Genomic DNA, 15,776 nt, shown 5'->3' with positions numbered 1-15,776 from the left:
AGACTTTGGGACAAAAGGAGAACTAAAAAGAGGATCAATATCAGCGTGGCGTTTTTCGAGATGCCGAGAGCTCCGTGTCCACGACTAACTTCGACTTGACAGAACAGCTTGAAAAGAGACACTCTATGACACATGAAATTAATGTGTAACGTGGTATGTGTAAATGTCTGAAACCTAAAATAAATATTATGTGGTTGAAAACACTGAATAGTTGTGATATATATGATATGACAAGCGTTGAGTGCGTCCGTCTCTGGCTCATCGCCAGCCAAAGCGCGAATCGTGATTCATCATGCACATTTGAATTTAGCAGTTGATCACGTGATGCACAATCACACCGGTGTGATCGTACACGTCAACGGGTTAAATGTGAACAAAAGCCTAAATTCAATCTGTTCATCATATAAACAATCGAGTCTCTTCAGAAAAATTGGACTAAACTGCTCAATTCATATGGATTAGTTTTACGATCTCTTTATTAACGTTGAAGCATCAAACTGTGTCAGTTGCGTATCTGTCATTGGAGGTAGCCAATAGAAAGCTTGTGATTTACCGCATCAAAAATAACTTGATTTGTGTTCCGAAGATGAACAAAAGTCTTACGGATTTGCAACGACATGAATTATGACAGAATTTTAATTTTGGGTTAACTGTGATGTAAGGCTTGTTTACTGAAATCATGTGACTTTTGGCCATTTGATACGCACTCCGAATCACTGGTTCTAAATTATGGCGTCAAATGGTGGACAAAACATATGCAAACGCATAAACACAGTGCGCAAGTGAATTACAACAGTGTGAGCACTAAATAAATGATTCGCAAAGGATTCGAAGCTTCAAGAACCGTGTTTTGAAAGCTCCCATCACTATTTAAAGTAATGTTCCTATTCAACAGTATCAGTGATGTACTATCAGTTAGCTACTACGTCCAATATTCCCTTGTAAACAAATGAAAATTGTGTTTAAAGTGATCATACACTTATAGTCTGTGTCTGTGAGGAGCAGTCAAGGAGTCAACGGCAAGGCTAGGAACGAACTTTTACACACTGTTTTGAAATAGCTACAATTATGCCACATGAAATCTTACATTGATTCCATCTTTGGATAATTTATTAGAGTTTATTTAGCTAAACTTGCTTCTTTTGCTTGAAGTTTGCTTTCATCGCAGTGCTGCTTCTTGTATGTAGAGTTAGCCTACTTGTTTACAATTTGCAACCATTTCCCCCACAGCATCTCAGTGCTGTTGCTTGTTTACAATTTACATCCATTTGCTGTTGTCTCAGCACTGTTGATGAGCTTCTTATAATTGAAATCATTTGCTACTCGTTAGTGACTCTTTTTGCTGTTTCGTTAATTAAATTTGGATAATTGTGTAATTGAACCCTTTATGCTGTTCAGGGTCTTGTGATAAATTAAACCCAGTCATAGTAAAGTTCTTTAGACACAAGCCACTTTTTTATATTTTAGTCAAACACATTTTACATAATGTTACTCAGCATTTGGGTCACATTGAAGTGCGTCCACAGTGCTGTTCACCTGTTAGCTTATCCATGTTGAGTGCACAAAATAAATGCAAACAGTCAAAACTTGACATGAGTGAAGTGATCATTAAAAGTGACCCTTCAAAACCATTTCGACCAAAACTGAAAACACATTTATTTATTTTTTGCTGCCCTGAAATGTTGGAGCATCACTATTTTTCTTTCTTTTGCTACTTGCAGCCATTTTTTGTTGTCTCAAGTCTATTGCTAATTTGTTTCTTAGCACTGTAGCAGAAAACACATATGGTTAACAATAAGGGTCAGAGAGAGGGTGAAAAATAGTTATAAACCAAAAATATGACTCTTAACACTCTTTGTGTGTGCATGTGTGCAACCCCATTTTGTGTACTGTATGAGTATGTGTTATCAGTACTTTGAGAGTGGAGGTGCTGAGGATTTTAGATCAGACTCTCTGGTGGAGTTTCCTGTCCAGCAGGAAGTGTGTTTCCTGCCCAGTCATGCCTGGCTCCAGAGGGCTGAGAGGAGATTGGGCCTGTCCTAAACAGAGACACACACACAAACACACACTCTTGGACACAGCTAGCCATCGGGCTGGTCAATATGGACTATGAGCCCAAGCGAGCCAAGAAGGTAAGTTGTTTTGTCACATTATACATTGAAACTAGCTGGATATGTATTTAGGAATATCTGTTTTTTGCCAAGTATGTTGCGTATTCTATGTGAACCTGATCATGTGACAACTTATGTTTACATTTGCATGTACTGTATGTGTTTGTACCACATCACATGATATGCTAAAATTCTCATGTAGGATGATAACTGTGTCAGTAATGCTGTTTGCTGTGGTGTTTGCAAAACACGACAACTCATTTGGAATTTCATTTCTTAAATGCATGTACATTGATAGAGGCCTATAGTTTGTTGATTAAGAACATTAAGAATATTAAGATTTTACTTGCTTTACAAGCAAATTATCAGACACTTTTATTAAAAGTAAATTACAGCGCACTAATTGCAGGGACAATCAGATCGTAACCTTCCCTTCTCCATCGCTAATCTTTATCTGATATGCCACACAAATGTTTTCATATTCATGTACACAAATTCATTTTCAGTTCTCTTGCATTCAATAATTACTGGTTTGTCTCTTCAGTGACAGTCTTAACCATCTATTGTACAGTTTTGCATCCACGCATGAGTTTTTTCTTCATCAAGACTCAATATATATCTGACTGAGTATAGATTTGATGCTCAAGAAATATTTCATACTTTTGAATTATAGTGTATAATTTTCTATCACACACATACATCAACTCAGTATTTACATTTTTATCTTTCCTTGTTTCATATGAGGTGCAGAGCCTAGCATTCTTCTTTTTTTTTAAGTGCTGATTGCTTGAGGCAACAAAATTCCTCCAAAATATTTTAAAATATAAACTCCTGTTCCATGTTCCTTTTAAGTAGAAAAAAACCCCAAAGGTATCATAATGTGTACCAGAGAGAGTTCAATTACTCTATATGGCAATATGCAGTGTGCTGGATATCAATTCTTCTGAGGTTATGTTTCCAGAGATTGCAGTTCTGAGCCACATCTCAGTTCAAAGCGTCGTCTCAGAGGACTGAAGCTCTCTGGTGTAACTGTCGTAGGCCAGTAAGGGCTGTGTGTGTAAACCTCACTCCCCTGATCTCAAGAAGCGTCTTTGTTAGCGCGCCCGCCTCCCACGCCAGAGACCCCAGTTCGAATCCCGCTCGGAGTGGGTCAAGTTACACTGGCAGCAGGACAAACTTGAACATAAACTCAAGAGATTTCCTAAACAGATAACTGTAGTCTTGAAGGCTACTGCATCCATATGCAACATCATCAGTGCCATCCTGCGCTGATCACATCAGGAAAAAAATACTAAAGTTTTAGGATTTTGAAACATTTAAAACAAAGATACATTGTAGCGTGAAATGGATAACAAATCTGCTCTAGTTCTGGGCCACTAATTAGATCGCAAATCCTCTGAGCCATGGGACACTACAGTATAAGAAGGCCAATTAAAGCTTCACGTTGTCTTCAAAGGGTTCGCTTATTATGTATTTCTGTGAAAAAATCATTGTAGCTTAAGTTAGTAATGGAGTTGTGTTTAAGTTTAATGATGGAGTCATGGTTGATGGAATGATTATTTTGTATTGCCTTCTCTTAAACGGAATGCGTTTTAACTAACACACTGAAAGCAGTCGTGATGATTGATAAGCCCCATTAGATTACACACTGTTACCGGCAGGATGTGATTGATTCACAGCTTTACGCATTCCTTACATATTTTAGTCTTTTCCTCACACGCATAAAACACACCTAGCCTACTGAATAAATCAGCAGGTTGTCAGTTGGTCATGTCTTCTCTAATCTGTCTTCCACGTCGAACAGCTGTCTCGCTGATGATGTCAAAGTTGGAGCAGCAGGCTGATGTGTGTTACATCATCATAAAAGCAAATTTAAACAGGCTTTCACAAACTGACGTCAAGCAAGTGAACTTAAATTATACACATTGTGAAGACTTTTTGAGCATGCTCATATTCTGAATCATTTCAGATCTGAAAAGGGTTCCTGTAGTGCTACTAAAACAAAGCTTAAATACTGTATCTTAAATAGTGCAATATATGGACTTTTTACTAAGAATATACAGAGTTTTTTTGTACTTTGCTTTGGATACGGAAACCTGTTTCTGCCTGAGAGTAAAAATATATTTAAAGGAACCCATGCTATAGGCTATTGCAACTTTATATCACACTTGTTATTATTTTCCTCATAATTGCACCTTTTATCTCTTGTTGTCACTTTATATCTTGCTTTCCTCTATCCAATCTCTTCTCTCAGGGATTTGTGTCTCCGATAAAGCGTCTGGTGTTCCCTAAATCTAGCCGGCGACAGGCGGACAAAGGCAGCGTGTACCGTAGACCCCTTCACACCGTCCCCCTCTATCCACCCGACTACCTCATCCACCCAGAGAGACTCATCTATGATTATGTGGAGAAGGAAGTCAAGGTTAGTCTGAAAATTCAAACATATCAAAAAGAACACATGCACGTTAGACTTTTGTGAATGTTTGCAATTGTTACCAACAGTTCCTGGGACACCTGACATGGGTGTCATGTTCCCTGAACCCATCGAGCAGAGACGAGCTGCTCCAGCTTCTGGACACAGCCAGGGTGAGAGCGACTCAACCAGAGTCATTGTAATGTTGTTTTTAGATTCAGAAGATGGCTTAAATTATGCATTCTGTCTCTCTCTTTCCATCCATAGAAGCTGAGGGTTTTGCCTCTGAAGACCAGTGTGGAACAGGACTCTATTCTCAGTCTGTCTGCTCGCTGTCTGCTGCTTACGTGGAGAGACAATGAAAAACTGCTGCTGAGAATCCCCACACATGAAATCGCCGCAGCCTCTTACCTGCGGGATGATGCACTGCACCTACTGGTGCTCAAAACTGGTCAGTAGGAAGGTCAGGAAGGATGTACATGTAACATTCCGGAGTTTACCCTGGTTACTATCTTTTCTGTTTTAGTAAATAGTTGTAGTAAGAAAAAATGAATGCATACAATTGTAAATGTCTATATTTCTTTAGTAGTACATTTTACATTGCATATTTCTAATTTACCTTTATTTATTTATTTGAAGCAGATAAATATGGGAATGTAATATCAAAGTCTGAGACACAAAGCAAAGTTTAAGGCCTTGGCGCTAACAACGCCAATGTCATGGGTTTGATTCCCAGGGAAAGCATTAACTGATAAAATCGATACCTTGAATGTCACTTTGGATTAAAGCATCTGTCAAATGCATACATTTAAATGTAAGTGAGACATTTAAGTGGTAAGTGGTTTGAATTTCCAAGGTAAGCTTTTGAAATAAATAATATGCAGGATGGGAGGGATCTTCATTAATGTATTTGTCTTCTCAGGTCTGAATGTGGACACTGTACTGGCTGTTAACAGTCTGGAGAACAGGCCCACTGGTCTGGAGAGCCGCAGACAAACTATAAGCAACACTGACCCAAGGCCTGCAGGGGGCACCATGGAGCGCCGCCACACCATCTGTGGTGTGGACTGGAAGCTCTCTTCCCGCCATGAGCCCAAACAGGGTAGCGCGGGTGGAGGAGGTGGGACTGGGGGTGGAGGAGTTGGGACTGGGGGCGGAGGAGGCGGCGATGATGGTGGCAGCCTGGAACGGAAGCGCGTGAGCGGGAGTTGGGAGCGTAGGCAGACCCGGAAGCCGTGCGGAGGTAGCTGGGAGAAACGGCCAGTGAGTGGCAGCTGGGACCGGAGGCCTGTAGGGGGCAGCTGGGAGCGTCGGGGAGGTGGTGGGGTGGTAGGAGGTAGCTGGGAGAAGAGGCACGGGACTGGAGCTAAATCAGGTGGAAGCTGGGAACGGAAACACACGCCAGGTGGGAGCTGGGAACGCCGGCAGGCTTGCACGGGAAGCTGGGAGAGGGGAAAGTCCTATGGCAGCTGGGAGAGGAGGAACCATAATCCTCTGGAGCCCATGCCATGCCCTGATGCCTACTGCAACCTCATCATACTGGCTGTGGAAAACAGGGTGAGGTTAATGAGCCATTTGGATGGATGGATGGATGGATGGATGGATGGATGGATGGATGGATGGATGGATGGATGGATGGATGGATGGATGGATGGATGGATGGGTGGATGTATTATTACGCAATACTTGTGGATGGATTAATAAGCAATGGATGTGCATTGATAAATGGGTTAAAAATCCATTAATATGGATGGATGGAAATGTTCAAAAGGATGGATGGATGGATGGATGGATGGATGGATGGATGGATGGAAGAAAGGTTTAACAAGAAATGTCTGAATGAAAGGATAGAAGTCAGGGATGGGTTAAAATCCATTCATGTGGATGGATGGATGGATGGATGGATGGATGGATGGATGGATGGATGGATGGATGGATGGATGGAAAGGTTAAAAAGTGATGGATGGATGGATGGATGATGGATGGATGGATGGGTTAACAAGAAAATCCTGGATGGAAGTGAGTTCATGGAAGTGAGTTTTTCCATAAAACTCCATTAATGTGGATGGATGGATAAATGGATGGAATGAGTTTAATATGTAGTGGGTGTGTAGATGGATAGATGGAGGTCAGGATTAATAATGGATGGATGAATGGATGGATGGATGGATGGAAGGATGGATGGATGTCTGGATGGAAGGATGGAAGTGAGGGATGTGTTAAATGCCATTAATGTGGATGGATAGATGGACAACACAAGCTTTCAAACCTTGTTTTTGTGCCGTTTGGATAAATACATAATTGCTTTTGTATTTAAGATGATTATGAAGAGTGACTTTATCTGTGTAAGTCCTAATCAGTGTGTGTCAGCATCAGGAATAAGAATGCTCCCGGTGAGCTGTAGCTGTGCTCCTTCTGACGAGATGAGTTGTGTCAGCTGTGATGTAAACACTGCGCTCAGAGTAGACTCCCCTGTGATGTAATGCCCAGACTTATGTAACAGCATGCTGTGTCAGTGATCTGTGCGCCTCTGTGTGTGCCTGCAGACATTAATATGGATGGGATTGTGTTGACCCACATTACAGTCTGGCTGCTTTTGTGGGTGTGCAATATATGCATCTGTGTGAGAAAGAAACGCAGAAATATGAAAGCATATAAATGTTTTATGTGGCTGGATCCCTGTTTAGCACTAGAAATTTTATTTTCTCACCTATACACATTACACACACAGGATTCTGCAGAGGAGTACTGCGCCCTCATCTGTCAAATGTTTCAGATCATCTATGGACATCAGACCATTGAATGTGTCGACAGGGCGGGATATCACTACACCATGCCTGACCGCTATTGGCTGCAGAGGAGTGAGTGACAAGCCAGTTAGTTTCACCAGGGGCACAGGCCTCATCAAAAAAGTGTTCAAATATCAAAAATCCTGTTTTGGATATAAATGGATATAAATTGTCTTTAACTGCAATATTGAGTTGTTCAGAAGCTCGTGTCCTAGTAAAAAGGGTCTAGTGACGCCCTAAATTAATCCCAGTTGGAAACTATTGACCTAAATCAAGGGTTTTCAAACTTGTTGATGCCAAGATCCCATAAATATCATGATCCTTGTGAGGGACACCTTCCTTAAAAAAATAAAAAAAAATCAATTATGACAAGACAACATTGTTACTAAATGAAATAATTGGATTTTTTAAGCAAAATATTATCTGGAAAAAAATATATTTTTTTCTGCTCAATATTAAATCATAATATAATAAAATTCATAATAAAATAAATAACATGTCTGTTTTTCTCCATCAATTCTTGTCCAAGGTGACAGCTGCCTTACTGACATGACATATGGCTATGACACAGACTGCTGCAGCTCATAGTGAGTGTCTGTTTGTGCCTTATAATCTTGCAAAATCTGTTTATGAATTATCATTACATTCTTGCATTCTTTTAGGTTGTACATTTTGATTTTATGAATTGCCTTCTCAGTCACTAGCAGCTCAAAAGCTATTATAAAATAACAACCCTGTCTACCATTGTTTGGACAAACAGGTAGTCCCATCACACCTATTTTTTGATTGACTAACATGCTGCAGTCTGTTTTTTGCCTATTTAAAAAAAAAAAAAAAACTATTTATATGTATTTGAGGTGTTCAAAATTGCTTTGAAGCTCTGTCACATCTGACTTCATGAACTGTGCATGTGTGTTATCTCTTCTCACAGTGATGGTTCACAGGAAGCATTTGATCCGTATTATAGTGAGAACTACAGTGAGAGCTCATCTCTCTCCTGCCATGAGTCACGTCGAAGCCTGGCCTCCACACACAGCGACTCTGAGCCCTCTAATGCCAGTCTGCAGGAGTACATGATCATTGTAAGATGCTTACGCACATAAAATTATGTAATTCAAAGGACAGTTCTACTAAGAATGAAATGAAAATGCCATCATTTACTCTCCCTCGCAAACCCATTTAAAGTCCCCCTGTAATCAGTAATTTTATCCCTTAAAACTCATCTTTGATCACCAAAATTACATATTTAAACATTTTTTTCCTTGAAAATCATGCCTTAAATTAGCTTGAATGTAACTCTACACCCTTGCCTCGTTTAGTATACGCGGTTCTATGAATATGCAAATCAGCCCCACCTCCACTCACTCACACCAGCTCAGAGATACACTGGTTGACGATCACACGTTGACCTGATTGGTTACAAGGTAGTTTGTGACGTCAGAAACACCAGCGATTTCAAACCACGTTTTTGAGACTGTCTTTGGTTCACCGCAGTTTTAAGGAGAAAATACTCAGCAATGGTGTTGTTGACTTATGTACATGGTTTGTCTTAAAGCATATGAAAAACACCACTTAGACAAATAAACAATATTAAAACCTTGATTTTCACACCAGGGGGACTTTTAAGGCCCTTTCACACAGCGCTTTGAACCCGGGAAATTGCCGGCAAATTGCCAGAGTGCCTTCTGTGTGAACGCAAACACGACCCGGGATTTATGCCGGGATCGATGCCGGGTTGGGGACCTAGTAACATTGCCGTGTTCAGTCCCGGAACGCGCGCGGTGTGAACGAAAGCCCTAATAATGCCGCGTCGTAGTGATGACGCTGAAGCCGGGATCGTTCGCCAGCTGTGAAACGATACGTGATGCCCAAGTTTATGATCGAATCAGAGAAAAAAATGCACAAGCGTGGTTTCTCGAGAGAGAAATTGCAGCTCATAAGCAAATTTAAGACGCTGCTGAGACATTACAAGTCACATCGATGTCACGTGTCTTTACGGGATTTTTACGGGTTGTGTGTGAATGCACTCTCTGATTCCGGAAAATCACTGGCAGTGTGAATGAACCAAAATCAAACGAACCCGGGTCAAATCCCGGGTCACTTTATCCGTGTATTTTCCGGAATCTCTGTGTGAAAGGGGCTTAAGTGTCACGCTATCTACAGGAGAAATCATCATAAAAAAATTTGTGCTACAAACATTTGTGCTTCATTTCAAGTCTTTTGAAGCCTTTGTGTGAGGAACAGACTGAAATTTAAGACAAACATTTTAAACTAACATTCCATTAGCACTTCACAAATAATCAAGTTATTATTATTATTATTATTATTATTATTATTATTACCAATTTATTTTAATTATTAGTTCAGGGGGTTATTAGTTTCACTGTATTAAAACAAGTTTAAAATAAAGAATCTCACAAATCTGATCTACAGTAACGTTAGATCTATTATGTTGAAATTCTTTGGCTGGTGCTAAAAAACATAAAATCAGGTATAAAGGTATAAGGATAGGGACAGGTTTGGTGGTATAGGAAGGTTTAAGGGTGAGTTAAGGGGTAAAGGAAGGGTCAACAGTGTAAAAAGAGATGTAATTACAGAAATTAGTTACAGCTTTAATTACATTCAGGTATTTCTTAAATATTAGTACAATGTAAAAATGTACACAGTAAGTGCATTGTATCAAATTATTAATTTACATAGTAGTTAAATACACCTAATATATAGTGGGACCAATGTGGTTTTTTTTTTTGGTTTTTTTTTGAAGAACATGCAATTCTTGAATCTTTTAAAATCACAGAATCATGATTATTTTAATATACCAATACTCCCAGTCTGAAAACAAGCAACTTTGGGAGGTTGAGTAAATGACAAGCATAATTTTCATTCAGGGATGAACGATATCTTTCCCTGCAGTTATCCTTAATAATTTTGTCTCTTTGTTGTTCTGTTGTATTGTTCTCTCATTGTTTAGTTGAGGAGCAAGCTGACGCCTCAGGAGATTCAGCAGTTTGCTCTGTTCCTGAGAGAATACAGACTCGGTGCTCCGATAGAGCAGTTCTGCACTGACCTTCTGCAGCTCTATGGAGACTCACGCAAGTTCCTGCTGCTTGGTGAGAAGCACACAATACAAAAGTCACCATTCTCTTTCTCTTTCTCTTTCTTTGCTGCTTTTTGAACAATTTGAGTGCCTGTTTAAATTCTCAAGGGGCTTGTTTGTACGACCGGGTTTATTTCATGCTGAGATCCTCTCTTTATACAAATCATATTTCAAAAGTCATGATTTATCAGAACAGGCATTGTATTCAGGGTCTGTGTAATTGCTGCCTGTCTATCATTAGCTCATTAGAGGGATTAGAGTAACAAGAAGCCTAATGAATATTCATGAGCACCTTGCTTGCACTGGAGCAGTCATGGCCCGACAGCCTTTCCAACAACATCACACTTTCACAGCGTGACAGAATTACAAAACTCACTAAAACAACACCAGTCGCTGTGGAAAAGAAACATGACAGACTATAAATAGCTCTATGACCATGATTCACAACTATAAATAACTACCATCCCAGATAGATCTGTGTACATATTTAGAATATGAGTCATTAAATAATTCAAATGAATTGTACAGTATTCCCACTGCGACGCAAACTTGTCCAAGTTGATTAAAAAACCTTGTGGATACGTGTTGGTAAAGGATAAAGCAACTCGCAACAATTGTGTACGACAGACACAATTACATAACACTCACTGAGCCACTTATACCTCATCTATCCTGACACTCCAGCAAAAGGCTGAGTCAGCTTAATACTGGTCTGAATGAGTGTGAGACTGTCCACTCTTTGACTGCAATCACCATTCAGTATTGTTAGTGTTAGTTGTCAGTTGCAGAGCTGAATGGAGACAATTCATCACAAACATTTTTTAATGCAGCCACATTCTCAAGGGGAAAAAGCAGTTTAAATGGAATTAGTATGTTTATCTGGTCTAGAGATCTCATAACGTGAAGTGGATTTGTGTGTGTGTGTGTGTGTGTCTGTGTGTGTCTGTGTACGTGTGTGTCTGTGTACGTGTGTGTCTCTCTGTGTGTGTGTGTGTGTGTGTGTGTGTGTGTGTGTGTGTGTGTGTGTGTGTGTGTGTGTGTCTGTGTACGTGTGTCTGTGTGTGTCTGTGTACGTGTGTGTGTGTGTGTGTGTGTGTGTGTGTGTGTGTGTGTGTCTGTGTGTGTCCATGTGTGGTAAACATTATGGGGACAAAATGTCTCCACAAAGATGTCAATATCCGAAATGTCCTAATAATTCTAAAAATAGTTTTATATTATTTCTAAAAATATGTATACTACTATTCATAAATTATGCTCACCAAAGCTGTGATTATTTGATCAAAATTACAGTAATATTGTGCTTCTGAGTATTTTTGAGGCAACTGTAGTAAAAAAAAATCAGCATTCATAATAAACAGAAGTTTTTACTGCCAATTGTGATCAATTTAGTCTCTTTGCTGAATAAATGTATTAATTTTTTTTTTTTTTTTAAATCTTACTGACCCAAAATGTTTGAATAGTGATTTTTTTTTTAAATATACAAATCTTTATAATGTATTTGTTTTAATAGTTAACATTTTATAAGACAAGTATTCTCAATTATAATCCAACAAATTCCTACTCTCTAAGAATACAGGACTGTGGTGCATTCTCACGTATTTCCTCTCCCCTGTAACCAGGCATGAGGCCCTTCATTCCAGATAAAGACGTAGGAGTGTTCGAGACATTTCTGGAAGACATTGGGATCCGAGAGGGTGGGATTTTGACGGACAGTTTTGGCCGGATCAAGCGGAGCATGAGCAACACGTCGGCCACAGCAGTCCGTGACTATGATGGCTGGACCCTCCCCTCCGGTTCCCAGGATTTTAACCGCAGAATTGATGACATCACACACAACATTGAGGCTTTGGGATTTGAGGAAGGGAATGGAGACATAGAAGAGGAGGACTATTACCTGTGAAACGTACAGAAAGAACTGAGAGAAATATACAGTATATATATTTGGAATTTTATTAGGAAACCTTTCAAATAGTTAAACATTCACAGTATATGTGCACTTTATAAGGCCACTAAACTGCTGTTCATGAAAAACGTCTTTGCATGAGATTTGCATCTGTAAATCTGCGTATTATTTGCATGCAAGTTTGGTTATGTTTTGCGTGAATGATTTACAAAAGAGCTTCAGTGCAGTGAGCAAGTGGCACAAAAGAAAACAAGAAATGGCATTATTTGGAGAAAAGGTCACTTAGATATAAAAGAAGAAAATGAGAAATATGATGATGATAATGATGATGATGAAGAGTCTGTTTCCACCCAGTGTACAGTACACAGTAACCTGCTGGAGCCGAAGGGTCATTGACAATGGCTGATGTCTGCAGGGAGAACAACTCAGCCTTGACATTCTTTCCAGTGACAGTCACCTTGCCACAATCTGATGCCCTTCCCCTCTCTACCCTCTTGTCTGTGCCAACCACAGGCGGTTGATGGGCACTGCGCCCAGCATTAGTGGTTATCAGAATGGCACATACATCTGTCAGGCTAAACGTTTGTTATGTAATGAAACCAGACAGAAGAACAGGGCCAGGCAGGGTTTGGATTAAAGTTAAACCTCTTCTCACACCCAAATAATCTTAGTACACAAACCAGCAGGGGACAACTGGAAACAAATTTTGTCCCAGGCCCTGTGACAAGGGGTCAACTAATGTCCTCTGTGGAAAAGTCATTGAGTCAGAGGATGGAGAGCTCATACATTATTACATCATATACAGCCTTGACTCAAAAAAGGACTAATTTGGAGACTTACGAATTCGCAATACTGTTATAATTATGTAAAACAATGTAAAATATAATAAAGTGAAATATTGTGATACCTAAAATGTGATTTGAAAGGACACATTTTGCTACTCTGCAATGAGGCATTTAAAGTAAGACTAATATCAGTCCGCTTTTAGACCTTTGATCTATGAATATGAATATTTAAAATAAATATAATAACAAAACAGCAGAAACTGCATCAGTCCTTCATTTTCTCTCTCTCCCCTTCCTCACAGAGCGCGCCTGATGCTTTATTTCAGACGCTTTAGGACTCATCAGCCAATCAAATTCACGCATGCTCGATCTATTTACTAAAATCTTGTATTTCAAGCCAATCAGATAAGAGTGGGCGTGTCCGGATGAGTCGCGGCGGGGTAGAAACAGAATTGAGCATCAGCGGACGGTTTATTTCACTCGAGAATGGCGGCTGCTGCGTGCAGTCCGCAGAGTTCACTGGCCCCATGCACTGGCAAACTGCACAGAGAGCATCTGCGGAAAAGTAAAGACTCGCGGAGGAGACAAGCCGCGCTTTTATTTCTCACTAATATATCCCTGGACGGGCGGCCTGTGCGGAGCAATGCGAGTGCAGCGGGACCCCAGCATGCCGAGTTTCAGTGCGCTGACATCGGCGCGACTGTGAACGAACTGCCCGCTGCTGCTGCTGCAAGTGGCGATGGGACCTTCTCCAGCCTCGCTGTGCCCAGACTCGGGCTGCTCAGTGTCCCGCCCATCCTGGTTCTGCCGTCGGATTCTGAGTTCAGTAACGTCGGGAGCACCGAGGTGTTCCTGGAGAGGGGGAGAGGCTCGTTCTCCTCGCAGAATAACCTCCTGTCCCCGTGCAGTCTGCAGCCCACTCCTCTCGGGGCGCGGAAGTCTCCGACGCTGCTGTCCGTGCAGAGCTGCGGCTCCTCGCTGGACTCTCGACCGCGGTGGGTTCAGCTCAGGTTTCTGAAGAAAGCTTTCACTTTAGAGGCTATGCGCTCGAGATAGCGCGGTTTAATTCACTCTGGTAGTTTACATGAACTTCTGATAGAGACAGTCCACTTGGGTTATGTTTCAAAATCTAGCGGGCTGCCTAGACAGCGTATTTGGGCATCCAAATGCATTTAAACTGTCTAGGTGGCATTTTTTTATATTATTATTCGACTTTTTGTCTAAACGCTATTCATGCTTACATTTATTTATTTATTTATTTATTTTCTAGAAATGCTGGACCCATTGGGTTTTCTCTAAAATTATTAATATTAAATATTAGTATTAAACCGTTAAAATCGATATTTTGTTTTGAGTTTTATGGTCCAGCACTTATACTGTAATATTTTGTCAAAAAGTAAGGGGACAAAGTTGGTTCTGCATATCAGATATTTTAAAAAGTGACGTAATAAGCATTAAACAATATCAATAATACTTAAAATATTTAGCTTAAATTAATTTTCACAATATGAACAAATGAACAGATCCAATACTAGTATACATTCCTAATTATAAAATAAATGAAAAGGCTCTAATGCTACATTTACATTAGGCGGTCAGAGAAGGCATATTGTAATATGGCTTTTATGCAGCACTGCATAACACATCCATTTCATTTACTGCTTACTTTGTGACACTCGTTCTTGTGATACAAAGACATTTTAAAATATTACGTGGTCACACAGTCACACTTTACATCAGTGTTCTTTTTTACTTATTACATAAATACTGAGTAATGCTGTTGAACAATATAAAATGAATGTGTAAATATTTTTTGGAGCATTATAATTTGCATTTATTGCTTTTTTAGTTAAATATTATAGCATAGCATGGACACATGATGTAAGGTTTTAGTCATTACTCTGACCAGTTTTAATAAGCACGTTTTGTAACAAATTTGACCCAACCTACATATTTAGTGGGAGAGGCACCATTCAGGCTAATGATACCAGGAGTTGGAAATGTTTATGAGAGATGACCTAATGTTGTCAACCTCATCATTCACTTCACATTTTGTAATTATTTACTATAAATTTTAAAGAACCGTTTACAGCAAATATATACAAAACGCAAGTATATTATGCATTAGTATTTATGGTTGGAGGAGCATTTAATGTTTCTTCATGTGATTTTGAGTGAGTAATATATACTGTATATCTGTCCAATCAGAGTTCAATTTGTTTGTGCTTTAAATATAAACCCCTCTTTACAGTGAATAAACCATCTGCAGTTACGTACTTCTAGTTGAAACACACCTTTTTCCAGTTTTCTTCCAAATTCCTTTCCAAATATCACTTTTACCAATAGTTCATTTGAAGTTTTTTTTTTTATGAACTTTCAAGTTTCAGACTGAACTACTGATAGACCGAGGCTGAAGTGACAAGCCACCTCTATAGATTTTATCTGCTTGACTTTTAAATGTTGTTCGAGAGACAGAAAAGTATGTGAAAAAGACTGTGTTTTCATTCTCACTAGTACACTCATTGACCACAGACTGAACAAGCCCTTTTCTGGAATCCAGATGACTTCACAGCCAAATAAACTGTGCCTAAAAATGGCCATTTATTTGTGCATGAACTGGGTTGGTTTATCTCTCCCCATGAGGAAGTGAAAACACGTGAGAGAATGACGTTTGTTTT

General features: G+C 39.7%; 2 protein-coding genes across 3 annotated transcripts in view; both read left to right on the top strand.

Moving 5' to 3' along the window:
* The first annotated feature begins 1,965 nt into the window (after positions 1–1,965).
* ccm2l (CCM2 like scaffold protein) lies at positions 1,966–12,601 on the top strand. Its single transcript, XM_084097996.1, has 10 exons — positions 1,966–2,132; positions 4,366–4,533; positions 4,614–4,697; positions 4,792–4,975; positions 5,447–6,081; positions 7,256–7,385; positions 7,843–7,900; positions 8,245–8,395; positions 10,285–10,423; positions 12,030–12,601. The coding sequence occupies exons 1-10, from the start codon at positions 2,103–2,105 to the stop codon at positions 12,308–12,310; spliced, it is 1,860 nt and encodes a 619-aa protein (XP_083954122.1). The 5' UTR covers positions 1,966–2,102; the 3' UTR covers positions 12,311–12,601.
* Positions 12,602–13,317: 716 nt separating this feature from the next.
* Positions 13,318–15,776, top strand: part of cables2b (Cdk5 and Abl enzyme substrate 2b) — a 34,165-nt gene continuing 31,706 nt past the window's right edge. For both annotated transcript variants that reach the window (XM_084097998.1, XM_084097997.1), the window contains exon 1: positions 13,318–14,093. In XM_084097998.1, coding sequence (XP_083954124.1) covers positions 13,585–14,093 — 509 coding nt within the window. In that variant the 5' untranslated portion in view covers positions 13,318–13,584. The remainder of the gene's footprint in view (positions 14,094–15,776) is intronic.

Source organism: Abramis brama (genome assembly GCF_963993115.1).
Source record: "Abramis brama genome assembly, chromosome: 22".
Lineage (NCBI taxonomy): Eukaryota > Metazoa > Chordata > Actinopteri > Cypriniformes > Leuciscidae > Abramis > Abramis brama.
Note: the sequence above shows the minus strand (reverse complement) of the source record. Positions and strands in the feature narration are given on the sequence as shown.